This window comes from Panulirus ornatus, chromosome 34 (genome assembly GCF_036320965.1).
Source record: "Panulirus ornatus isolate Po-2019 chromosome 34, ASM3632096v1, whole genome shotgun sequence".
Lineage (NCBI taxonomy): Eukaryota > Metazoa > Arthropoda > Malacostraca > Decapoda > Palinuridae > Panulirus > Panulirus ornatus.
In genome coordinates this window covers 22,586,478-22,613,581 of record NC_092257.1, presented here as the reverse complement: position 1 = coordinate 22,613,581, position 27,104 = coordinate 22,586,478, and the positions used below count along the sequence as shown (strand labels likewise).

The following is a 27,104-nucleotide window of genomic DNA, read 5'->3' as shown; positions in this document are numbered from 1 at the left end:
GCATTATTGCATGACAGCTAGAGACTGAGTGTGAACGAATGGGGCCTTTGTTGTCTTTTCCTAGCGCTACCTCGCACACATGAGGGGGGAGGGGATGGTATTCCATGTGTGGCGAGGTGGCGATGGGAATGAATAAAGGCAGACAGTGTGAATTGTGTGCATGGGTATATATGTATGTGTCTGTGTGTGTATATATATGTGTACATTGAGATGTATAGGTATGTATATTTGCGTGTGTGGACGTGTATGTATATACATGTGTATGGGGGTAGGTTGGGCCATTTCTTTCGTCTGTTTCCTTGCGCTACCTCGCAAACGCGGGAGACAGCGACAAAGCATAATAAAAAAAGATAAAAAAAAATATGTATGTATACGTTGAAATGCATAGGTATGTATATATGCGTGTGTGGACGTGTATTCATATACATGTGTATTTGGCTGGGTTGGGCCATTCTTTTCGTCTATTTCCTTGCGCTACCTCGCTGACGCGGAAGACAACGACAAAGTATAATAAATGATTTATAGAATAAAAGGTGAAAAAGAGGGCAAATGAGAGGTGGGGTGTGAGAGTATCATTGAATTTTAGGGAGAATAAAAAGATGTTCTGGAAGGAGGTAAATAAAGTGCGTAAGACAAGGGAACAAATGGGAATATCAGTGAAGGGGCTAATGGGGAGGTGATAACAAGTAGTGGTGATGTGAGAAGGAGATGGAGTGAGTATTTTGAAGGTTTGTTGAATGTGTGTGATGATAGGGTGGCAGATATAGGGCGGTTTGGTCGAGGTGGTGTGCAAAGTGAGAGGGTTAGGGAGAATGATTTAGTAAACAGAGAAAAGGTAGTAAAAGCTTTGCGGAAGATGAAAGCCGGCAAGGCAGCGGGTTTGGATGGTATTGCAGTGGAATTTATTAAAAAAGGGAGTGACTGTATTGTTGACTGGTTGGTAAGGTTATTCAATGTATGTATGACTCATGGTGAGGTGCCTGAGGATTGGCGGAATGCTTGTGTGTGTGTGTGTGTGTGTGTGTGTGTGTGTGTGTGTGTGTGTGTGTGTGTGTGTGTAAAGAAAGAGGGATGCCCAACGAGTGTTCACGGTGAAACTTGACAAGTCTCACTGTATATATGTGTTGATATCCACATTACAGAACACTCATTACTGATGTCGTTGTCTTAGCAGGCAATTGTCTGTCTCAGACTTCGGAAGCATTGTGAAGGCCATGCAAGGCTTCTGAGGTGGATATGGTCCCTCTCCTGGATGTAGCGGTTGAAAATTGGGTTTGGAAATCAGAAGGTTAGGAAAGCAAATGTTTTCGTGTCAGGTGCCAGTCTCCTATGACATAGACAGGCTCGGTTCATCATTGTTCAACGGTGTGTAGAGAAAATTCTTTGCCAATTTCATTTTCAAAAAGATATAGAAGCCATTAGTCTTGGTGTACATCATGGCCCCCCGAGTAACTAAATGGTCGCAAGATGGAATCAGAGTGTGGCCAGTGGCGGTAAAAGCATGTCCACCGTAGGCTACTGATGAAACTAGACCCAGGAGACATACTGATATGTTGTTAGTTTGCCATGGCCTACAGTATCATCTGTTTTGGAATTTTTTTTTTACGAAAAAAAAAAAGATATGTGCTGAGAACACATATGACAAGTTGGGTCGATGTTAGACTAAAGAGGTTTCGGTTTAATGGATCCTGCACTGCACATGATCAAATATTATTCCGTAACATATTTCCCCTGAATGTTCAAAGCCTCCAGTAGTTCACTCACTCACTCTCTCACTCTACCTGACCATCTCTCAGGATCTAGCTATTCTTGTACCGTCATTCATACAGTGTAACGGTGGGTAAACCCGGCAAAGTGCAGAGAATAATAATGTGGTTACATTGTATCTATTAATAAGAGGGTTGACAGGTATGATAAGAGGAGAAAGAATCCTGCCCACGTATCTCTGCGTGTCGCGTATCTCTGCGCGTGTCGAGGAAGGCGACTAAGAGTGGCGGGAACGAGAGTTCGCTGAGAATTATCCAAACTTCTATGACTTTCCAAGTTACGAAACAGACGAAAGAGCCAAATGAGTAAGATCTTTTCTCAAAGGTTCAGTCATCTGTTCTGAGCGCTACCTCGCTCATTGGCGAACAGTAAATAAGTATGAGAGTACATTTATATTTACGTCAAATGATGTTTCCCATAAGTTACCAGTTGAAAGAAGAATGTGTAGGTTACCAGTAAAGCCAAGTCTCTCGGAGGGTGCTCAGATGTGTCCTCTGTTACAGGTAGGGTTTGCTAATAACCCCCTGACGGGCGTGCTGATCCTGGCCGGGATATTCGTGGGCAACGTGGACGTGGGTTGCGCCTGCCTCTTGGCTGGGGTCATTGCTATCATCTTCAGCAAGGTCAGTTTGACGTCCGCTGGAGGTCGGCTGGTATGGGAGTCGACTTTTCTAGTGACGTCTGCATTTGTACGTAATCCTGAGTGGTATTTTTATATTGGTAGTTCATGTTTTATCCCTGGGGATATGGGAGAAAGAATACTTCCCACGTATTCCCTGCGTGTTGTAGAAGGCGACTAAAAGGGGAGGGAGCGGGGGGCTGGAAATCCTCCCCTCTCTTTTTTTTAATTTTCCAAAAGAAGGAACAGAGAAGAGGGCCAGGTGAGGATATTCCCTCAAAGGCCCAGTCCTTTGTTCTTAACGCTACCTCGCTGACGCGGGAAATGGCGAATAGTATAAAAGAAAAAGAGTTCATGTCGTGAATGATGAATTGACTGTAGCACTGTCTCCAGATCCAACCGTGGTAGATTCACCCCCAGCCATATCTCTTGATTTTTTTTTTCAGATATTATATCCAGCTATCTCCTATGATGATATCCCCAGCTGTCTCCTTTGATATTATTATACCCAACTATTTCGCATAGGATAAGTATTGCTAGCAGTCGCCCGTGGTGTTATCATGCCAGCTGTTTCCCTTGGTAGTGTTAACTCCAGGTTTTGTTAGCGACAGAAAAGGTTGCATTATGTTGGTGATCAGGCGCCACCCTGCCTCACAGGAAACAGCATCTCCACCCCCTGCGTCAGCGAGGTAGCGCCTGGAAACAGACGAAGGAAGACCACATCCGCTCAGACTCATTCTCTAATTGTCATGTGTAATACACCGAAACCACAGCTCCCTATCCACATCCAGGCCCCAGAGCCTTTCCATGGTTTACAGGGGACGTTTCACATGCACTGGTTCAGTCCACTGACAGCACGTCGACCCCAGTATACCACATCGTTACAGTTCGCTGTATTCCGCCTTTTACCCTCCTGCATGTTCAGGCCCCTATCGCTCGAAATCTTTTTCACTCCCTCCTTCCACCTCCAGTTTGGTCTCCCGTTTCTCTTTGTTTTCCTCTACCTCTGACACATATATCCTCTTTGTCAGCCTTTCCTCACTCGTTCTCTCCACATGTCCAAACCGTTTCAACACACCCTCTTCTGCTCTCTCAATCACACTCTATTTATTACCACACATCTCTCTTACCTTTTCATAACTTACTCGATCAAACCACCTCACGTCACATATTGTCCTTAAACATTTCATTTCCAACACATCCACCCTCCTCTGCACAACCCTATCTATAGCGCATGCTTCGCAACCATATTATATTGTTGGAACTACCAGTCCTTCGAACATAGTCATTTTTGCTCTTCGAGATAACGTTCTCTCTTTTCACACCTTCATCGCTTCCAGAACCTTCTCCCCCTCCCTTACCCTATGACTCTGCCGCTTCCATGGTTACATTCACTGCCAAGTCCACTCACAGATATCTAAAACATTTCACTTCCTCTAATTTTTCTCCATTCAAACTTACATCCCAACTAACTTTTCCCTCTACTCTGCTGAACCCAACCTTGCTTTTATTCATATTTACTCTCAACTTTCTCCTTTCACACACTTTTCTATACTCAGTCACCAACTTCTGCAGCTTCTCACTCGAATCAGCCGCCAGTACTGTATCATCGGCGAACTACAACAGACTCACTTCCCAGACCCTCTTATCCCCAACAGACTGCATACTCGCCCTTCTCTCCAAAACCCTTGCATTTATCTCCCTAACCAACACTTCCATAGATACATTAAACATCACACATTCCTGCCACAGACCAACCTTCATTGGGAACCCATCACTCTCCTTTCTTCTTACTCTTACGCATGTCTTACGTCCTTGATAAAACTTCTCTGCTTCTAGCAGCTTACCTCCCACACCATATATTCTTAAGACCTTCCACAAGCATCTCTACCAACTTTATCATATGCTTTCACCAGATCCACAATGCCACATACAAATCCATCTGTTTTTTAGATATTTCTCACTCATTCTTCAATGCAAATACCTGATCCACACATCTTTTTCCACTTTTGAAACCACATTGCTCCTCCCCAATCTGATGCTCTGTACATGCCTTTACCCTCCCAATCAATACCCTCTCATACAATATTCCAGGTATACTAAACAACCTTATTCCTCTGTAGTTTGAAAACTCAACTTTATCCCCTTTGCCTTCATACAGTGGCAATGTACATACATTCCTCCAATCCTCAGGCACTTCACCGTGATCCATACATACACTGAATGTCCTTACCAATCAATCAACAACACAGTCACCCCCTTTCTTAAAAGGTTCAACTGCAATACCATCCACTTCCGCCGCCTTGCCGGATTTCATCTTCCACAAGGCTTTCACCACCTCCTCACTCTTCACCAGGTCACTCTCCCTGATTCTCTCACTTCGCATACCACCCCGACTAAAACACCCTACATTTGCGTTTCTGTCTTCAAACACATACAACAATCTTCAAAATACTCACTTCATCACTACCTGTTATCATTCCCTTCCTGCCCCCTTCAGCGATGCTCCCATTTGTTCTCTTGTCTTTCCCACATCATTTACTTCCAAAATATCTTTTTATTCTCCTTAAATTTTAATATTCTCTGACCCTAACTCTCATTTGCCCTCTTTCATTTCTTGCACCTTCCTCTTGACCTACTACCGCTTTCTCTTATACATCTTCCAGTCATATGCTTTCCTTCCTTATAATTACAGTTTAAACGCCCCTCTTTTCTCTTTTCACTAAGGCTCGAATTAATACTTATATCATGTGTCCCACAGAGGGTTAGATTCCTATATCTCCAAAGGAACACTCTTTTCCTTCCAAATTAAAGGCACATTGGCCCATTTAAATGGAGTACGTGTCTCATAACAATTTTATCCCTCCTATATCTCGTTGTATAAGTACCCTTTACTGCCTCTCCTAGCAGTGTTATCCCCAGCTCGTCCAACAACTGAATTCCGAATCTTCTCCCGTGTTGGTAGAATCCTCTGCTCTCTTAAAGTAGTATTAACCTCTGTTGTTTCCTTTATTGATAAATTATCTCCATGTTGGTGCCTGGAGATGGCATTATTTAATGCTATGATATTTTGTACTTCTGTAAGTATTCTTTAATTGAAATTTCCCTCACCGTATTTTATGTATTTAAGTCATTAAGTGATTGTTAATGACATAACATGCTTATTACCCACAGAATTCGTTTCCATTGAGTGCGTGTATTTTCCACTCCAGGCACTAAATCAGCCAGAGCAGCTGATCAGTGATGGTGTGGTGGTGTTCAACACCATCCTTGTTGGCTGCATCTCTGTGGCCGTGTTCCCTGGCATCTTCGGCCGGCCCATCGACAGCATCTTCTGGATCTACCTGGTCGTCGCCCTTATCATCACGTAAGGGGTGTTTAGTATTGTATGGACTCATCAGTGTTCCTGACTGTATTCCTTGTGATGAAAATGCTTGTTGACATCCGAGGTTCCGTAAATACTGGGGAAAAGTCGTAAGAAAATGGAACAGAAGGAGAGATCAGGGTTAGGGTGAGCTCTCATTATTTGTTATTCACTTTACTCACTTTTCCTTTCCCTGTTGCTTGCGTCATGCTGGTCACTATGAAAGTAAGTGTGAAATAGGAATGAGTGTTTGTTAAAGTGAAGAGTGTGTTCGTTCATAAAGAATCAATGGATAGGGAAGTGATTATTTCGTACTTGAATATGAGGTGAGAGTGAGAGGAGGGAGTACCTCTGTGTTTGTACCGGAGACGTGATCTTTGCAGGTCTTGCTAAGTGAATTATATGACTCTATCATTGCAATTATTCATATCTTGCTTAATTATCAATCCAAGGTTCATCAGGGTCTGATCTCAACCATATGTAGAATTTTACGTCAATGTTTCTGTCCTTGCCCTGTATATGGTGCCTCTTATTTCAACTTGTGTTGTACAAAATGATTTTTTTTTCAGACTTTTTGCGGGGCTGTCTGGTGCAGTCTCATTCATCTCATGCATTTTTTGTTAAGTCTTTTTGGTATATTACCAGGTAATATTCCAGACTGGACACATAAATTATATCACTCTTCCTGACAGCGACCCCGTCAGATTTCAAAACTTTATTATTAATCTCTTCTGTTTTCTCTCGTGCGTATGATTGATCATATCTTTCCTTTTAGAGTACTGTCAGTATCTTGTGCCTTTATTATTTCTCTTATTTATTATGCTTAATCGCCGTTTCCCGCGTCAACGAGGTAGCGCAAAGGGAACAAATGGAGAATGGCCCATCCACACACACACACACACACACACACACACACACACACACACACACACACATATATATATATATATATATATATATATATATATATATATATATATATATATATATATATATATATATGTATATATATATATATATATATATAAGAATACTTCCCACGTATTCCCTGCGTGTCGTAGAAGGCGACTAAAAGGGGAGGGAGCTGGGGGCTGGAAATCCTCCCCTCTCATTATTTTTTTTTAATTTTCCAAAAGAAGGAATAGAGAAGGGGGCCAGGTGAGGATATTCCCTTAAAGGCCCAGTTCTCTGTTCTTAACGCTACCTCGCTAACGCGGGAAATGGCGAATAGTTTGAAAGAAAGAAAAAGATATATATATATATATATATATATATATATATATATATATATATATATATATATATATATATATATATATATGTATATATTGCTTATTTATTATACTTTATCGCTGTCTCCCGCGTTACCAAGATAGCGCAAGGAAACAGACGAAGGAATGGCCCAACCCACCCACATACACATGTATATACATACACGTCCACACACGTATATGTACATACCTATACATTTCAGCGTATACATGTATATATACACACAGACATATACATATATACAGATGTACATAATTCATACTGTCTGCCTTTATTCATTCCCATCACCACCCCGCCACACATGAAATGACAAGCCCCTCACCCGCATGTGCGCTAGACACCGCTAGGAAAAGACAACAAAGGCCACATTCATTCACACTCAGTCTCTAGCTGTCATGTATAATGCACCGAAACCACAGCTCCCTTCCCACATCCAGGCCCCACAGAACTTTCCATGGTTTACCCCAGACGCTTCACATGCCCTGGTTCAATCCATTGACAGCACGTCGACCCCAGTATACCACATCGTTCCAATTCACTCTATTCCTTGCACGCCTTTCACCCTCCTGCATGTTCAGGCCCCGATCACTCAAAATCTTTTTCACTCCATCTTTCCACCTCCAATTTGGTCTCCCACTACTCCTCGTCCCCTCCACCTCTGACACATATATCCTCTTTGTCAATCTTTCCTCATTCATTCTCTCCATGTGACCAAACCATTTCAAAACACCCTCTTCGGCTCTCTCAACCACACTCTTATACTACCACACATCTCTCTTACCCTTTCATTACTTACTCGAGCAAACCACCTCAGACCAAATATTGTCCTCAAACATCTCATTTCCAGCACATCCACCCTCCTCCGCACAACTCTTTCTATAGCCCACGCCTCGCAACCATATAACATTGTTGGAACCAATGTTTGAGGACAATATGGGGTGAGAGGTGGTTTCTTCAAGTAAGTAATGAAAGGGTAAGAGAGCTTTGTGGTAATAAAAAGAGTGTGGTTGAGAGAGCAGAAGAGGGTGTATTGAAATGGTTTGGTCACATGAAGCGAATGAGTGAGGAAAGATTGACCAAGAGGATATATGTGTCAGAGGTGGAGGGAACGAGGAGAAGTGGGAGACCAAATTGGAGGTGGAAGAATGGAGTGAAAAAGATTTTGAGCGATCGGGACCTGAACATGGAGGAGGGTGAAAGGCGTGCAACGAATAGAGTGAATTAGAACGATGTGGTATACCGGGGTCGACGTACTGTAAGTGAACTGAGCCAGGGCATGTGAAGTGTCTGGGGTAAACATTGGACAGTTTTGTGGGGCCTGGATGTGGAAAGGGAGCTGTGGTTTCGGTGCATTACACATGACAGCTAGAGACTGAGTGTGAATGAATGTGGCCTTTGTTGTCTTTCCCTAGCGCTACCTTGCGCGCGTGTGGGAGGAGGGGGTGCTACTTCATATGTAGCAGGGTGGGAACGGGAATGGATGAAGGCAGCAAATATTGATATATACATATGTACATATGTATATGTCTGTGTATGTATATGTGTGTACAACACATACTGTCCTCAAACATCTCATTTCCAGCACATCCACCCTCCTCCGAACAACTCTATCCATAGCCCACGCCTCGCAACAATACAACATTGTTGGAACCACTATTCCCATAAACATACCCACCTTTGCTTTCCGAGATATTGTTCTCGACTTCCACACATTCTTCAAGGCTCCCAGAATTTTCGCCTCCTCCCCAACACTATGATTCACTTCCGCTTCCATGGTTCCATCCGCTGCCATCCACTCCCAGATATCTAAAACACTTCACTTCCTCCAGTTTCTCTCCATTCAAACTTACCTCCCAGTTGACTCTTATTCACATTTACTCTCAACTTTCTTCTTTCACACACTTTACCAAACTCAGTCACCAGCTTCTGCAGTTTCTCACATGAATCAGCCACCAGCGCTGTATCATCAGCGAACAACAACTGACTCACCTCCCAAGCTCTCTCATCCACAACAGACTGCATACTTGCCCCTCTTTCCAAAACTCTTGCATTCACCTCCCTAACAACCCCATCCATAAACAAATTAAACAACCATGGAGACATCACACACCCCTGCCGCAAACCTACATTTACTGAGAACCAATCACTTTCCTCTCTTCCTACACGTACACATGCCTTACATCCTCGATAAAAACTTTTCACTGCTTCTAACAACTTGCCTCCCACACCATATATTCTTAATACCTTCCACAGAGCATCTCTATCAACTCTATCATATGCCTTCTCCAGATCCATAAATGCTACATACAAATCCATTTGCTTTTCTAAGTATTTCTCACATACATTCTTCAAAGCAAACACCTGATCCACACATCGCCTACCACTTCTGAAACCGCACTGCTCTTCCCCAGTCTGATGCTCTGTACATGCCTTCACCCTCTCAATCAATACCCTCCCATATAATTTACCAGGAATACTCAACAAACTTATACCTCTGTAATTTGAGCACTCACTCTTATCCCCTTTGCCTTTGTACAATGGCACTATGCAAGCATTCCGCCAATCCTCAGGCACCTCACCATGAATCATACATACATTAGATAACCTTACCAACCAGTCAACAATACAGTCACCCCCATGTTTAATAAATTCTACTGCAATACCATCCAAACCCGCTGCCTTGCCGGCTTTCATCTTCCGCAATGCTTTTACTACCTCTTCTCTGTTTACCAAATCATTTTTCCTAACCCTCTCACTTTGCACACCACCTCGACCAAAACACCCTATATCTGCCACTCTATCATCAAAGACATTCAACAAACCTTCAAAATACTCACTCCATCTCCTTCTCACGTCACCACTACTTGTTATCACCTCCCCATTAGCCCCCTTCACTGAAGTTCCCATTTGTTCCCTTGTCTTGCGCACTTTATTTACCTCCTTCCAAAACATCTTTTTATTCTCCCTAAAATTTAATGATACTCTCTCACCCCATCTCTCATTTGCCCTCTTTTTCACCTCTTGCACCTTTCCCTTGACCTCCTGCTTCCTTCTTTTATACATCTCCCACTCATTTGCATTATTCCCCCTGCAAAAATCGTCCAAATGCCTCTCTCTTCTCTTTCACTAATAATCTTACTTCTTCATCCCTCCACTCACTACCCTTTCTAATCTGCCCACCTCCCACGCTTCTCATGTCACAAGCATCTTTTGCGCAAGCCATCACTGCTTCCCTAAATACATCCAATTCCTCCCCCACTCCCCTTACCTCCTTTGTTTTCACCTTTTTCCATTCCGTACTCAGTCTCTCCTGGTACTTCCTGACACAAGTCTCCTTCCCAAGCTCACTTACTTTCACCATTCTCTTCACCCTAACATTCTTTCTTCTTTTCTGAAAACCTCTACAAATCTTCACCTTCGCCTCCACAAGATAATGATCAGACATCCCTCCAGTTGCACCTCTCAGCACATTAACATCCAAAAGTCTCTCTTTCGCGCGCCTGTCAATTAACACGTAATCCAATAACGCTCTCTATCCATCTCTCCTACTTACATACGTATACTTATGTATATCTCTCTTTTTAAACCAGGTATTCCCAATCACCAGTCCTTTTTCAGCACAGAAATCTACAAGCTCTTCACCATTTCCATTTACAACACTAAACACCCCATGTATACCAATTATTCCCTCAACTGCCACATTACTCACCTTTGCATTCAAATCACCCATCACTCTAACCCGGTCTCGTGCATCAAAGCCACTAACACACTCATTCAGCTGCTCCCAAAACACGTGCCTCTCATGATCTTTCTTCTCATGCCCAGGTGCATATGCACCAATAATCACCCATCTCTCTCCATCCACTTTCAGTTTTACCCATATCAATCTAGAGTTTACTTTCTTACACTGTATCACATACTCCCACCACTCCTGTTTCAGGAGTAGTGCTACTCCTTCCCTTGCTCTTGTCCTCTCACTAACCCTTGACTTTACTCCCAAGACATTCCCAAACCACTCTTCCCCTTTACCCCTTGAGCTTCGTTTCACTCAGAACCAAAACATCCAGGTTCCTTTCCTCAAACATACTACCTATCTCTCCTTTTTTCTCATCTTGGTTACATCCACACACATTTATATATACATATATATATATATATATATATATATATATATATATATATATATATATATATATATATATATATATATATATATATATATATATAGCACAACCCCATCTATAGCTGTCTTGTGTAATGCACCGAACCCACAGCTCCCTATCCACATCCAGGCCCCACAGACCTTTCCATGGTTTACCTCAGACGCTTCACATGCCCTCGTTCAGTCCATTGACAGCAAGTCGTCCCCGGTATACCACATCGTTGCAATTCTCTCTAATCCTTACATGCCTTTCACCCTTGTGTATGTTTAGGCCTTGATCGCTCAAAATCTTTTTCACTCCATCTTTCCACCTCCAGTTTGGTCTCCTGTTTCTCCTCGTTCCCTCCACTTCTGACACATATATCCTCTTTGTGAATCTTTACTCACTCATTCTCTCCATGTGAACAAACCATTTCAACACGCTTAGTGGAATAGTTTAGAGCATTATCTTTTTACTGATGTATGAACAACCTCTGTGGCTAACACACTCATGATTTCAGAACCTATGTGGACAAAGGACTGGGAGCTCTCATGGCACCATCCTCTCTGCCGCCACTTTCCATCCCATTCAACATTGCAGCTGCCTTACTGTTATTAACACTGCACAGTGTGGTGGGACAGTCAGGGAGTGATTCACTTGAGAATGTAACCAGTCCTACCAATCTCACTTCTCATACCAACTCCACTGAGAAGATTGACTGGCTGAAAGTGAGTTTATTACCTGTATAGAGTTGTCTACACAATCATAAGTCTGTTTTAAGATTGAGTGCAACTGGTAAGTTGTATGGGAGAATGGTGGTTGTCAGTGTAAAGGCATATAAAAAGCATCAGATTACGGGAGGAACATTTGTGGATTTAGGAGGTAACATTTGAGTGGATCAGGTTTGCTTTAAAGAATGTGTGTGAGAAAGCATGTGATGAGGGTGATAAACATGCCTTGTGGAAGGTCTTACCGTTATATGATGGAGGAGGACAATTACTAGAAGCAGTGAGAAGTTTTTATCAAGGGTGTTAGGTGTTTGTAGGTACAGAGGAGGGTGGATGGTTCCAGGTGAAGGTGGGTCTGCAGCAGGGATGATTGATGTCATCGTGGATGTTTGATTTATTAATGGATGGAGTGTTGAGTGGTATACATGCAAGGGTTTTGGAGAGGATCAATTTTGCCTGTCTCTAGGGAGTCAGAGGGCCCTGGGAAGTGAGTCATTTATTCTTTATGATGACATCACTGATGGCAAAGTTGAGTGACACACTGCAAAATCTGCTGTCTGAGTTTAGGAGACTGTGTGAAAGAAGGAAGCTGAGAGGACATTTGAATAAAACAAAGTTATTCGGTTTAGCAGTGCAAAGGGACAGGCTTATTATGACATGAGGTTGAAGAGAGGAAATTTGGATTAAGTGGAGTGTTTTAGATACCTGGGAGTGGTCATGGTAACATATGCAACCATGGAAGCATAGAAGGAGTTATAGGAAGGTTGAGAGGACAGTGAGGGATGTGCATAAAGAGAGGTCGCTATCTTGAAGAACAATAGTGGGTGTGTTTGAAGACAATAGTTGCAACGGTGTTGTGTGAATATGTGGCATGGGTTTTACATGAGAGTGTACAGAGGAGGGTGGATGTGCTGAAAATGAATTTTTTGAGAACAACGTGATGTGAGGAGGGTTGCTCAAGTAAGTAGTAACAGGGTAAGAGAAAGGTGTGGTAATAAGATTATGAAGGAGCTGAAGAGAGTGTGATGAAATGGTATGGACATACGGAGAAAATGAGTGAGGAGAGGTTGACAAAGAGGATATGTTTCATAAGTGGAAGGGACAAGGAGAAAGGACAGACCACATTGAAGATTAAAGCATAAGGTGAAAACAGATTTTGAGTGCTCGGGGCCTAAACAGGTATGAACGTAAAAGACATGCATGAGATAGAGTGTATTCGAGCAACTTGCTATACAGGGGACATCGGTGAACTGAAGTAGGGCATTACACACACACACACACACACACACACACACACACACACACACACACACATATATATATATATATATATATATATATATATATATATATATATATATATATATATATTGCTTTGTCGCTGTCTCCCGCGTTTGCGAGGTAGCGCAAGGAAACAGACGAAAGAAATGGCCCAACCCACCCCCATACACATGTATATACATACACGTCCACACACGCAAATATACATACCCATACATCTCAATGTACACATATATATATACACACACAGACACATACATATATACACATGCACACAATTCACACTGTCTCCCTTTATTCATTCCCATCGCCACCTCGCCACACATGGAATAACATCCCCCTCCCCCCTCATGTGTGCGAGGTAGCGCTAGGAAAAGACAACAAAGGCCCCATTCGTTCACACTCAGTCTCTAGCTGTCATGCAATAATGCCCGAAACCACAGCTCCCTTTCCACATCCAGGCCCCACAGAACTTTCCATGGTTTACCCCAGACGCTTCATATGCCCTGATTCAATCCATTGACAGCACGTCGACCCCGGTATACCACATCGATCCAATTCACTCTATTCCTTGCCCGCCTTTCACCCTCCTGAATGTTCAGGCCCCGATCACTCAAAATCTTTTTCACTCCATCTTTCCACCTCCAATTTGGTCTCCCACTTCTCCTCGTTCCCTCCACCTCCGACACATATATCCTGTTGGTCAATCTTTCCTCACTCATTTTCTCAATGTGCCCAAACCATTTCAAAACACCCTCTTCTGCTCTCTCAACCATGCTCTTTTTATTTCCACACATCTCTCTTACCCTTACATTACTTACTCGATCAAACCACCTCACACCACATATTGTCCTCAAACATCTCATTTCCAGCACATCCACCCTCCTGCGCACAACTCTATCCATAGCCCACGCCTCGCAACCATACAACATTGTTGGAACCACTATTCCTTCAAACATACCCATTTTTGCTTTCCGAGATAATGTTCTCGACTTCCACACATTCTTCAAGGCTCCTAGGATTTTCGCCCCCTCCCCCACCCCATGATCCAATTCCGCTTCCATGGTTCCATCCGCTGCCAGATCCACTCCCAGATATCTAAAACACTTTACTTCCTCCAGTTTTTCTCCATTCAAACTTACCTCCCAATTGACTTGACCCTCAACCCTACTGTACCTAATAACCTTGCTCTTATTCACATTTACTCTTAAATTTCTTCTTTCACACACTTTACCAAACTCAGTCACCAGCTTCTGCAGTTTCTCACATGAATCAGCCACCAGCGCTGTATCATCAGCGAACAACAACTGACTCACTTCCCAAGCTCTCTCATCCCCAACAGACTTCATACTTGCCCCCTCTTTCCAAAACTCTTGCATTCACCTCCCTAACAACCCCATCCATAAACAAATTAAACAACCATGGAGACATCACACACCCCTGCCACAAACCTACATTCACTGAGAACCAATCACTTTCCTCTCTTCCTACACGTACACATGCCTTACATCCTCGATAAAAACTTTTCACTGCTTCTAACAACTTGCCTCCCACACCATATATTCTTAATACCTTCCACAGAGCATCTCTATCAACTCTATCATATGCCTTCTCCAGATCCATAAATGCTACATACAAATCCATTTGCTTTTCTAAGTATTTCTCACATACATTCTTCAAAGCAAACACCTGATCCACACATCCTCTACCACTTCTGAAACCACACTGCTCTTCCCCAAAGCTCAAGGGTAAAGGGGAAGAGTGGTTTGGGAATGTCTTGGATGTTAAGTCAAAAGGTTAGTGATAGGACAAGAGCAAAGACAGGAATAGCATTCCTCCTGAAGCAGTTATGGAAATATGTGATAGAGTGTAAGAGGGTAAGACTAAAAGTGGATGGAGAGAGATATGCGATTATTGGTGCCTATGTACCTGGGCATGAAAAGAGAGATCATGAGAAGCAAGTGTTTTAGGAGCAGCTGAGTGAGTGTGTTAGAAGCTTTGATGCACGAGGCTGGGTTATATTGATGGGTGATTTGAATGCAAAGGTGAGTAATGTGGCAATTGAGGGTATGATTAGTATACATGACGTGTTCAGTGTTATAAATGGAAATGGTGAAGAGCTTGTGGATTCGTGTGCTGAAAAAGGACTGGTGATTGGGAATACCTGGTTTAAAAAGAGAGATATACATAAGTTTACGTATGTAAGTAGGAGAGGTGGCCCGAGGGCTTTATTGGATTATTTGTTAATTGATAGGCATGTAAAAGAGAGACTTATCGTTGTTAATGTGCTGAAAGGGACAACTGGAGGTATGTCTGATCATTATCTTATGGAAGCGAAGGTGAAGATTTGTAGAGGTTTTCAGAAGAGAAGAGTGAATGTTGGGGAGAAGTGAGTGGTAATAGTGAGTGAGCTTAGAAAGGGGACTTGTGTGAGAAAGTAGCGAGATTGAGTGCAGAATGGCAAAAGGTGAGAGCAAGTGATATAAGGGGAGTGGGGGAGGAATGGGATGCATTTAGGGAAGCAATGATGGCTTGTGCGAAAGATGCTTGTGGCATGAGAAAGGTGGGTGCGTTGGAAAGGGTAGTGAATGGTGGGATGAAGAAGTAAGATTGTTAATGAAAGAGAAAAGAGAGACGTTTGGATGACTTTTGCAAAGTCGTGCAAATGACTGGACGATGTATAAAAGAAAGTGGCAGGAGGTCAAAAGAAAAGTGCAAGAGGTGAAAAACAGGGCAGATGAGAGTTGGGGTGAGAGAGTATCATTAAATTTTAGGGAGGATAAAAAGATATTTTGGAAGGAGGTAAATAAAGTGCGCAAGACAAGAGAACAAATGGGAACATCACTGAAGGGGGCAAATGGAGAGGTGATAACAAGTAGTGATGAAGTGAGATGGAGTGAATATTTTGAAGGTTTCTTGAATGTTTGATGATAGAGTGACAGATATAGGGTGTTTTGGTCGGAGTGGCGTGCAAAGTGAGAGGGTCAGGCAGAATGATGTAGTGAACAGTGAACGCTTTGCGGAACATGAAAGTTGGCAAGGTGGCGGGTTTGGATGGTATTGCAGTGGAAGCTATTAAAAAAGGTGGGGACTGTGTTGTTGATTGGTTGGGAATGATATTCTTTATATATGTGGATAATGGTGAGGTGCCTAAGGATTGGCGGAATCCATGCTTAGTGCCATTGTGCAGAGGCAAAGGGGACAAATATAAGTGTTCAAATGAAAAAGGCGTAAGTTTGTTGAGTATTCCTGGGAAATTATATGGGAGGGTATTGATTGAGAGAGTAAAGGCATGTACAGAGCATCAGATTGGGGAAGAGTAGTGTGGTTTCAGAAGTGGAGGAGGATGTGTGGATCAGATGTTTGCTTTGAAGAATGTATGTGAGAAATACATAGACAAACTGATTGATTTGTGTGTAGCAATTATGGATCTGGAGAGGGCATATGATAGGATGGATAGAGATGCTTTGTGGAAGGTATTAGGAGTATATGGTGTAGGGGTTAAGTTAGTAGATGCAGTGAAAAGTTTTTACCAAGGATATAAGGCGTGTGTACGAGTAAGAAGAGAGGAAAGTGATTGGTTCCCAGTGAATGTCGGTTTGCGGCAGGGGTGCGAGATGTCTTCATGGTTGTTTAATTTGTTTATGGATGGGGTGGTTAGGGAGGTGAATGCAAGAGTTTTGGAGAGAGGGGAAAGTATGCAGTCTGTCGTGGATGAGTCAGTTGTTGTTCGCTGATGATACAGTGCTCGTGGCTGATTCGGGTGAGAAACTGCAGAAGTTAATTACTGAGTTTGATAAAAGTGTGTGAATGAAGAAAGTTGAGAGTAAATGTGAATAAGAGCAAAGTAATAGATTCAGTAGGGTTGAGGGACAAGGTATTTGGGAGGTAAGTTTAAATGGAGAAAAACTGTAGGAAGTAAAGTGTTTTAGATGGCTGGGAGTGCACTTAGTAGTGGATGGAATCATGGAAGCAGAAGTGAGTCACGGGGAGGGGGAGAGAGTGAAAGTTCTGGGAGCGTTCAAGAATGTGTGGAAGGCTAGAACGTTATATCAGAGAGCAGAAATGGGTATGTTTGAAGAAATTAGTGGTTCCAACAATCTTATGTGGTTGCGAGGCATGGGTTATAGATAGGGTTTTGTGTCGGAGGATGGATGTGTTGGAAATGAACTGTTTGAGGACAGTAAGTGGTGTCAGGCTTTTTGATCGAATAAGTAATGAAAGGGTGAGAGAGATGTGTAGTAATAAAAAGAGTGTGGTTGAGAGAGCAGAAGAGGGTGTGTTGATATGGTTTGGACACATGGAGAGAATGAGTGAGGAAAGATTGACAAAGAGGATATATGTATCAGAGATGAAGGGAAGAAGAAGTGGGAGACCAAATTGGAGGTGGAAGGATGGAGTGAAAAAGATTTCGAGCGATCGGGGCCTGAACATACAGGAGGATGAGAGGCTTGCAGGGAATAGAGTGAACTGGAACGATGTGGTTTGCAGGGGTCGACATGCGGTCATTGGATTGAACCAGGGCATGTGAAGCGTCTATGGTAAACCATGGAAAGGTCTGTGGAGCTTGGATGTGGAAAGGGAGCTGTGGTTTCGGTGCATTATTACATGACAGCTAGAGACTGAGTGTGAATGAATGTGGCCTTTTTCGTCTGTTCCTGGCACTGCCTCACTTGAGGGGGGGATGCTATTTTGTGTGTGGTGGGGGTGGCGACGCGAATGGGATGAAGGCAGCAAGTATGGATATGTACATGAGTAGATAGGTATATGACTGTGTATGTTTATGTATGTATACGTTGAAATGTATACGGATGTATATGTGCGTGTGTGGGCGTTTATGTATATACGTACGTATGTAGGTGGGTTATGTCATTCCTCGTCTGTTTTATTGCGTTACCTTGCGAACATGGGAGACGGCAGTTAAGTATAATAAATATAGATATAATATATATCCCTGGGGATAGGGGAGAAAGTATACTTCCCACGTATTCCTCACGTGTCGTAGAAGGCCACTAAAAGGGGGCAGGAGTGGGGGGGTTAGAACCCCCTTCCCCCTTCTAGTATTAAAATTTCTAAAAGGAGAAACAGAAGGAGTCACGCGGGGAGTGCTCATCCTCCTCGAAGGCTCAGATTGGGTTATCTAGATGTGTGTGGATGTAACCAAGATGAGAAAAAAAAAAAAAAAAGGAGAGGTAGGTAGTCTACTTGAGGAAAGGAACCTGGATGTTTTGGCTCTGAGTGAAACAAAGCTCAAGGTTCAAGGGGAAGAGTGGTTTGGGAATGTCCTGGGAGTAAAGTCAGGGGTTGGTGAGAGGACAAGAGCAAAGGAAGGAGTAGCATTCCTTATGAAGCAGGAGTTGTGGGAATATGTCATAGAGTGTAAGAAAGTAAACTGATATGGGTAAATTGATATGGGTAATACTGAAAGTGGATGGAGAGAGATGGATGATTATTGGTGCCCATGCAGCTGGTCATGAGAAGAAAAATCATGAGAGGCAAGTGTTTTGGGAGCAGCTGAGTGAGTGTGTTAGCACCTTTGATGCACGAGACCAGGGTTATAGTGATGAGTGATTTGAGGGTATAATTGGTATACATGGGGTGTTCAGTGTTGTAAATTGAAATGGTGAAGAGCTTGTAGATTTGTGTGCTGCAAAAGGATCGGTGATTGGGAATACCTGGTTTGAAAAGAGGGATATACATAAGTATACTTAAGCAGGAGAGATGGCCAGAGAGCGTTATTGGATTACGTGTTAATTGATATGCATGTACAAGAGAGACTTTTGGATGTTAAAGCATTGAGAGGGGCAGCCGGAGGGATGTCTGATCACTGTCTTGTGGGGGCAAAGGTGAAGATTTCTAGAGGTTTTCAGAAAAGAAAAAATGTTGGGGAAAAGAGAGTGGTGAGAGTAAGTAAGCTTGGAAAGGAGACGTGTGTTAGGATGTACCAGGGAGTGGGGCAGGAATGGGATGTATTTAGGGAAGCAGTGATGGCTTGCGCAAAAGATGCCTATGGCATGAAAAAGGTGGGAGGTGGGCAGATTAGAAAGGGTAGTGAATGGTGAAATGAAGTAAGATTGTTAGTGAAACAGAAGAGAGAGGCGCTTGGACAATTTTTGCAGGGAAGTAGTGCAAGTGACTGGGAGATTATTAAATAAAAAAAGGGGCAGGAGTTCAAGAGAAAGGTGCAAGAGGTGAAAAAAAGGACAAATAAGATTTGAGGTGAGACAGTATCATTAAATTTTAGGGAGGATAAAAAGATGTTTTGGGAGGAGGTAAATAAAGTGCCTAAGACAAGAGAACAAATGGGAACATCAGGGAAGGGGGCAAATGGGGAAGTAATAAGTAGAGATGAAGTGAATATTTTGAAAGTTTTATGAAGGTGTTCGATGATAGAGTGGCAGATATAGAGTGTTTTGGTTGGAGTGGTGTGCGAAGTGAGAGGGTCAGAAAAGAGGTAGTGAAAGCTTTGCGGAAGATGAAATCCAATAAGGTGGCGTGTTTAGATGGTATTGCAGTGGAATTTATTAAAAAATGCAGTGACCGTGTTGTTGATTGGTTGGTAAGGATATTCAGTGTATGAATGGTTCATGATGAAGTGCCTGAGAATTGGCGGATTGCATGCAGTGCAATTGTTCAAAGGCAAAGAATATAAAGGTGAGTGTTCAAATTACAGAGGTATAAGTTTGTTGAGTATTCCTGGGAAATTATATGGGACGGGATTGATTGAGAGGGTAAAGGCATGCACAGAGCATCAGAGTGGGATAGAATAGTTTGGTTTTAGAAGTGGTAGAGAATGTGTGGATAAGGTGTTTGCTTTGAAGAATGTATGTGAGAAATACTTAGAAAAACAGATGGATTTGTATGTAGTATTTATGGATGTGGAGAAGGCATATGATGGGGTTGATAGAGATCATTATGTCAGGAAAGCAAAAATGGGTATGTTTGAAGGAATAGTGGTTCCAACATTGTTATATAGATAGGGTTGTGCGGAGGAGGGTGAATGTGTTGGAAATGAGATGTTTAAGGACAATATGTGGTGTGAGGAGGTTTGATCGAGTAAGTAATGAAAGGGTAAGAGAGATGTGTGGTAATAAAAAGAGTGTGATTTAAAGAGCAGAAGAGGGTGTATTGAAATGGTTTGGTCATATGGAAAGAATGAGTGAGGAAAGATTGACAAAGAGGATACATGTGTCAGAGGTGGAGGGAACGAGAAGTGGGAGACCAAATTGAAGGTGGAAAGATGGAGTGAAAAAAAATTTCAGTGATTTGGGGCCTGAACATGCATGAGGGTGAAAGGTGTGCAAGGAATAAAATGAATTGGAACGATATGGTATACCGGGGTCAACCTGCATTCAGTGGATTGAACCAGGGCATGTGAAGCGTCTGGAGTAAACTATATATATATATATATATATATATATATATATATATATATATATATATATATATATATTTAAATTAAATGGTTTAAAAAGCGAGATATACATAAGTACTTATGTAAGTAGGAGAGATGGCCAGAGAGCGTTATTGGATTACGTGTTAATTGACAGGCGCGCGAAAGAGAGACTTTTGGATGTTAATGTGCTGAGAGGTGCAACTGGAGGGATGTCTGATCATTATCTTGTGGAGGCTAAGGTGAAGATTTGTATGGGTTTTCAGAAAAGAGTGAATGTTGGGGTGAAGAGGGTGGTGAGAGTAAGTGAGCTTGGGAAGGAGACTTGTGTGAGGAAGTACCAGGAGAGACTGAGTACAGAATGGAAAAAGGTGAGAACAATGGAAGTAAGGGGAGTGGGGGAGGAATGGAATGTATTTAGGGAATCAGTGATGGATTGCGCAAAAGATGCTTGTGGCATGAGAAGAGTGGGAGGTGGGTTGATTAGAAAGGGTAGTGAGTGGTGGGATGAAGAAGTAAGAGTATTAGTGAAAGAGAAGAGAGAGGCATTTGGACGATTTTTGCAGGGAAAAAATGAAATTGAGTGGGAGATGTATAAAAGAAAGAGACAGGAGGTCAAGAGAAAGGTGCAAGAGGTGAAAAAAAGGGCAAATGAGAGTTGGGGTGAGAGAGTATCATTAAATTTTAGGGAGAATAAAAAGATGTTCTGGAAGGAGGTAAATAAAGTGCGTAAGACAAGGGAGCAAATGGGAACTTCAGTGAAGGGCGCAAATGGGGAGGTGATAACAAGTAGTGGTGATGTGAGAAGGAGATGGAGTGAGTATTTTGAAGGTTTGTTGAATGTGTTTGATGATAGAGTGGCAGATATAGGGTGTTTTGGTCGAGGTGGTGTGCAAAGTGAGAGGGTTAGGGAAAATGATTTGGTAAACAGAGAAGAGGTAGTGAAAGCTTTGCGGAAGATGAAAGCCGGCAAGGCAGCAGGTTTGGATGGTATTGCAGTGGAATTTATTAAAAAAGGGGGTGACTGTATTGTTGACTGGTTGGTAAGGTTATTTAATGTATGTATGACTCATGGTGATGTGCCTGAGGATTGGCGGAATGCGTGCATAGTGCCATTGTACAAAGGCAAAGGGGATAAGAGTGAGTGCTCAAATTACAGAGGTATAAGCTTGTTGAGTATTCCTGGTAAATTATATGGGAGGGTATTGATTGAGAGGATGAAGGCATGTACAGAGCATCAGATTGGGGAAGAGCAGTGTGGTTTCAGAAGTGGTAGAGGATGTGTGGATCAGGTGTTTGCTTTGAAGAATGTATGTGAGAAATACTTAGAAAAGCAAATGGATTTGTATGTAGCATTTATGGATCTGGAGAAGGCATATGATAGAGTTGATAGAGATGCTCTGTGGAAGGTATTAAGAATATATGGTGTGGGAGGAAAGTTGTTAGAAGCAGTGAAAAGTTTTTATCGAGGATGTAAGGCATGTGTACGTGTAGGAAGAGAGGAAAGTGATTGGTTCTCAGTGAATGTAGGTTTGCGGCAGGGGTGTGTGATGTCTCCATGGCTGTTTAATTTGTTTATGGATGGGGTTGTTAGGGAGGTAAATGCAAGAGTTTTGGAAAGAGGGGCAAGTATGAAGTCTGTTGGGGATGAGAGAGCTTGGGAAGTGAGTCAGTTGTTGTTCGCTGATGATACAGCGCTGGTGGCTGATTCATGTGAGAAACTGCAGAAGCTGGTGACTGAGTTTGGTAAAGTGTGTGGAAGAAGAAAGTTAAGAGTAAATGTGAATAAGAGCAAGGTTATTAGGTACAGTAGGGTTGAGGGTCAAGTCAATTGGGAGGTGAGTTTGAATGGAGAAAAACTGGAGGAAGTGAAGTGTTTTAGATATCTGGGAGTGGATCTGGCAGCGGATGGAACCATGGAAGTGGAAGTGGATCATAGGGTGGGGGAGGGGGCGAAAATTCTGGGAGCCTTGAAGAATGTGTGGAAGTCGAGAACATTATCTCGGAAAGCAAAAATGGGTATGTTTGAAGGAATAGTGGTTCCAACAATGTTGTATGGTTGCGAGGCGTGGGCTATGGATAGAGTTGTGCGCAGGAGGATGGATGTGCTGGAAATGAGATGTTTGAGGACAATGTGTGGTGTGAGGTGGTTTGATCGAGTGAGTAACGTAAGGGTAAGAGAGATGTGTGGAAATAAAAAGAGCGTGGTTGAGAGAGTAGAAGAGGGTGTTTTGAAGTGGTTTGGGCACATGGAGAGAATGAGTGAGGAAAGATTGACCAAGAGGATATATGTGTCGGAGGTGGAGGGAACGAGGAGAAGAGGGAGACCAAATTGGAGGTGGAAAGATGGAGTGAAAAAGATTTTGTGTGATCGGGGCCTGAACATGCAGGAGGGTGAAAGGAGGGCAAGGAATAGAGTGAATTGGAGCGATGTGGTATACCGGGGTTGACGTGCTGTCAGTGGATTGAATCAAGGCATGTGAAGCGTCTGGGGTAAACCATGGAAAGCTGTGTAGGTATGTATATTTGCGTGTGTGGACGTATGTATATACATGTGTATGGGGGGGGTTGGGCCATTTCTTTCGTCTGTTTCCTTGCGCTACCTCGCAAACGCGGGAGACAGCGACAAAGTATAATGAAATAAAATATAATATATGTATTTATTATCCCTGGGGATAGGGGAGAAAGAATACTTCCCACGTATTCCCTGCGTGTCGTAGAAGGCGACTAAAAGGGGAGGGAGCGTGGGGCTGGAAATCCTCCCCTCTCTTTTTTTTTTTTAATTTTCCAGAAGAGGGAACAGAGAAGGGGGCCAGGTGAGGATATTCCCTCAAAGGCCCAGTCCTCTGTTCTTAATGCTACCTCGCTAACGCGGGAAACGGCAAACAGTTTGAAAGAAAAGAAAGATATGTATATATATATATATATATATATATATATATATATATATATATTTTTTTTTTTTCTTTTCTTTTAAACTATCCGCCATTTCCCGCATTAGCGAGGTAGTGTTAAGAACAGAGGACTGGGCCTTTGTGGAATATCCTCACCTGGCCCCCCTCTGTTCCTTCTTTTGGAAAATTAAAAAAAAGAAAAAAAAAAACGAAGAGGGGAGGATTTCCAGCCTCCTGCTCCCTCCCCTTTTAGTCGCCTTCTACGACACGCAGGGAATACGTGGGAAGTATTCTTCATCCCCTATCCCCAGGGATAATATATATATATATATATATATATATGTATATATATACATGTGTGTGTGTGTGTGTAGGTGGGTGTGTGTGTATGTATGTATTTTAACTTTCTAAAAGGGGAAACAGAAGAAGGAGTCACGCGGGGAGTGCTCATCCTCCTCGAAGGCTCAGATTGGGATATCGAAATGTGTGGGGATGTAACCAACATGAGTAAAAAAGGAGAGATAGGTAGTATGTTTAAGGAAAGGAACCTGGATGTTTTGGCTCTGAGTGAAACGAAGCTCAAGGGTAAAGGGGAAGAGTGGTTTGGGAATGTCTTGGGAGTAAAGTCAGGGAATTATTGAGAAGACAAGAGCAAGGGAAGGAGTAGCACTACTCCTGAAACAGGAGTGGTTGGAGTATGTGATAGAGTGTAAGTATGTAAACTCTAGATTGATATGGGTAAAACTGAAAGTGGATGGTGAGAGATGGGTGATTATTGGTGCATATGCACCTGGGCATGAGCAGAAAGATCATGAGAGGCAAGTTTTTTGGGAGCAGCTGAGTGAGTGTGTTAGTACTTTTCATGCACTAGACCGGGTTATAGTGATGGGTGATTTAAATGCAAAGGTGAGTAATGTGGCAATTGAGGGAATAATTGGTGTACATGGGGTGTTCATTGTTTTTAAGTGGAAATGGTGAAGAGCTTGTAGATTTGTGTGCAGAAAAAGGACTGGTGATTGGGAATACCCGGTATAAAAAGAGAGATATACATATTTTTACGTATGTGAGTATGAGAGATGGCCAGAGAGCGTTACTGGATTACGTGTTAATTGATAGGCGCGCAAAAGATAGGCTTTTGGATATTAATGTGCTGAGAGGTGCAACTGGAGGGATGTCTGATCATTATCTTATGGAAGCGAAAGTGAAGATTTGTAGAGATCTTCAGAAAAGAGGAGAGAATGTTGGGGCAAAGAGAGTGGTGAGAGTAAGTAAACTTGGGAAGGAGACTTGTGTGAGAAAGCCATGAGAGACTAAGTACAGAATGGAAAAAGGTGAGAACAAAGGACGTAAGGGGATTAGGGTAGGAATGGGATGTATTTAGGGAAGCAGTGATGGCTTGTGCAAAAGATGCTTGTGGCATGAAAAGCGTGGGAGGTGGGCAGATTATAAAGGGTAGTGAGTGGTGGGATGAAGTAAGATTATTAGTGAAGGAGAAGAGAGAGGCATTTGGACGATTTTTTTGGGGAAATAATGCAAATGACTGGGAGATGTATATAAGAAAGAGGCAGGAGTTCAAGAGAAAGGTGCAAGAGGTGAAAAAGAGTTGGGATGAGAGAGTATCATTAAATTTTAGGGACAATAAAAAGATGCTTTGCAAGGAGATAAATAAAGTGCGTAAGACAAGGAAACAAATGGGAAAGTTAGTGAAGGGGGCTAATAAGGAGGTGATAACAAGTAGTGGTAATGTGAGAGGGAGATGGAGTGAGTATTTTCAAGGTTTGTTGAGTGTGTTTGATGATAGAGTGGCAGATATAAGGTGTTTAGGTCGAGGTGGTATGCAAAGTGAGAGGGTTAGGTAGAATGATTTGGTAAACAGAGAAGAGGTAGTAAAAGCTTTGCGGAAGATGAAAGCCGGCAAGACAGCGGGTTTGGATGGTATTGCAGTGGAATTAATAAAAAAAAAAAGGGGTGACTGTTGTTAACTGGTTGGCAAGGTTATTTAATGTATGTATGACTCATGGTGAGTGCCAGAGGATTGGCGGAATGCTTGCATAGTGCCATTGTACAAAGGCAAAGGGGATAAAAGTGAGTGCTCAAATTACAAAGGTAAAAGTTTGTTGAGTATTCCTGGGAAATTATATGGGAGGGTATTGATTGAGAGGGTGAAGGCATGTACAGAGCATCAGATTGGGGAGGAGCAGTGTGGTTTCAGAAGTGGTAGAGGATGTGTGGATCAGGTGTTTGCTTTGAAGAATGTATGTGAGAAATACTTAGAAAAGCAAATGGATTTGTATGTAGCATTTCTGGACCTGGAGAAAACATATGATAGAGTTAATAGAGATGCTCTGTGGAAGGTATTAAGAATATATGGTGTGGGAAGCAAGTTGTTAGAAGCAGTGAAAAGTTTTTATCGAGGATGTAAGGCATGTTTGCAATAGGGAAGAGTGGAAATTGATTGGTTCTCTGTGAATGTCGGTTTGCGGTAGGGGTGCGTGATCTCCCCATGGTTGTTTAATTTGTTTATGGATGGGGTTGTTAGGGTGGTGAATGCAAAAGTTTTGAAGAGAGGGACAAGTATGCAGTCTGTTGTGGATGAGAGAGCTTGGGAAGTGAGTCAGTTGTTGTTCGCTGATGATACAGCGCTGGTGGCTGATTCATATGAGAAACTGCAGAAGCTGGTGACTGAGTTTGGTAAAGTGTGTGAAAGAAGAAAGCTGAGAGTAAATTTGAATAAGAGCAAGGTTATTAGGTACAGTAGGGTTGAAAGACAAGTCAATTGGGAGTTAAGTTTGAATGGAGAAAAACTGGAGGAAGTGAAGTGTTTTAGATATCTGGGAGTGGAATTAGCAGCGGATGGAACCATGGAAGCGGAAGTGAGTCACAGGGTTGGGGAAGGACGAAAGTTCTGGGAGCATTGAAAAATGTGTGGAAGACGAGAACATTATCTCAAAAAGCAAAAATGAGTATGTTTGAAGGAATAGTGGTTCCAACAATGTTATATGGTTGCAAGGTGAAGGCTATAGATAGAGTTGTGCAGAGGAGGATGCATGTGTTGGAAATGAGAGGTTTAATGGCAATATGTGGTGTGAGGTGGTTTGATCGAGTAAGTGAAAGGGTAAGAGAGATGTGTGTTAATAAAAAGAGTGTGATTGAGAGACCAGAAGAGGGTGTATTGAAATGGTTTGGTCACATGGAGAGAATGAGTGAGGAAAGATTGACAAAGAGGATATATGTGTCAGAGGTGGAGGGAACGAGAAGTGGGAGACCAAATTGGGGGTGGTAAGATGGAGTGAAAAAGATTTTGAGCGATCGAGTCCTGAACATGCTGGAGGGTGAGAGACGTGCAAAATAAGAGTGAATTGGAACGATATGGTATGCCAGGGTCGACGTGCCGTCAATGGACTGAACCAGGGCATGTGAAGCGACTGGGGTAAACCATGGAAAGTTTTCTGGGGCCTGGATGTGGAAAGGGAGCTGTGGTTTCGGTGCATTACATATGACAGCTAGAGACTGAGTGTGAACGAATGTGGCCTTTGTTATCTTTTCCTAGCGCTACCTCGCACGCAGGCGGAGGGAGGAGGTTGTCATTTCATGTGTGGCAGGGTGGCATCAGGAATGAATAAAAGCAGCAAGTATGAATTATG

At 42.6% G+C, this 27,104-nt stretch overlaps 1 protein-coding gene across 2 annotated transcripts in view; it reads left to right on the top strand.

Annotated features, from left to right (window-relative positions):
- Positions 1–27,104, top strand: part of LOC139759995 (urea transporter 1-like) — a 111,623-nt gene that overhangs the window by 56,094 nt on the left and 28,425 nt on the right. For both annotated transcript variants that reach the window (XR_011715197.1, XM_071682740.1), the window contains exons 3-5: positions 2,271–2,390; positions 5,599–5,753; positions 11,685–11,892. Coding sequence is in view for 1 of the 2 variants with exons in the window: in XM_071682740.1 (XP_071538841.1) it covers positions 2,271–2,390; positions 5,599–5,753; positions 11,685–11,892 (483 nt within the window). In the remaining variant the exon portion in view is untranslated. The remainder of the gene's footprint in view (positions 1–2,270; positions 2,391–5,598; positions 5,754–11,684; positions 11,893–27,104) is intronic.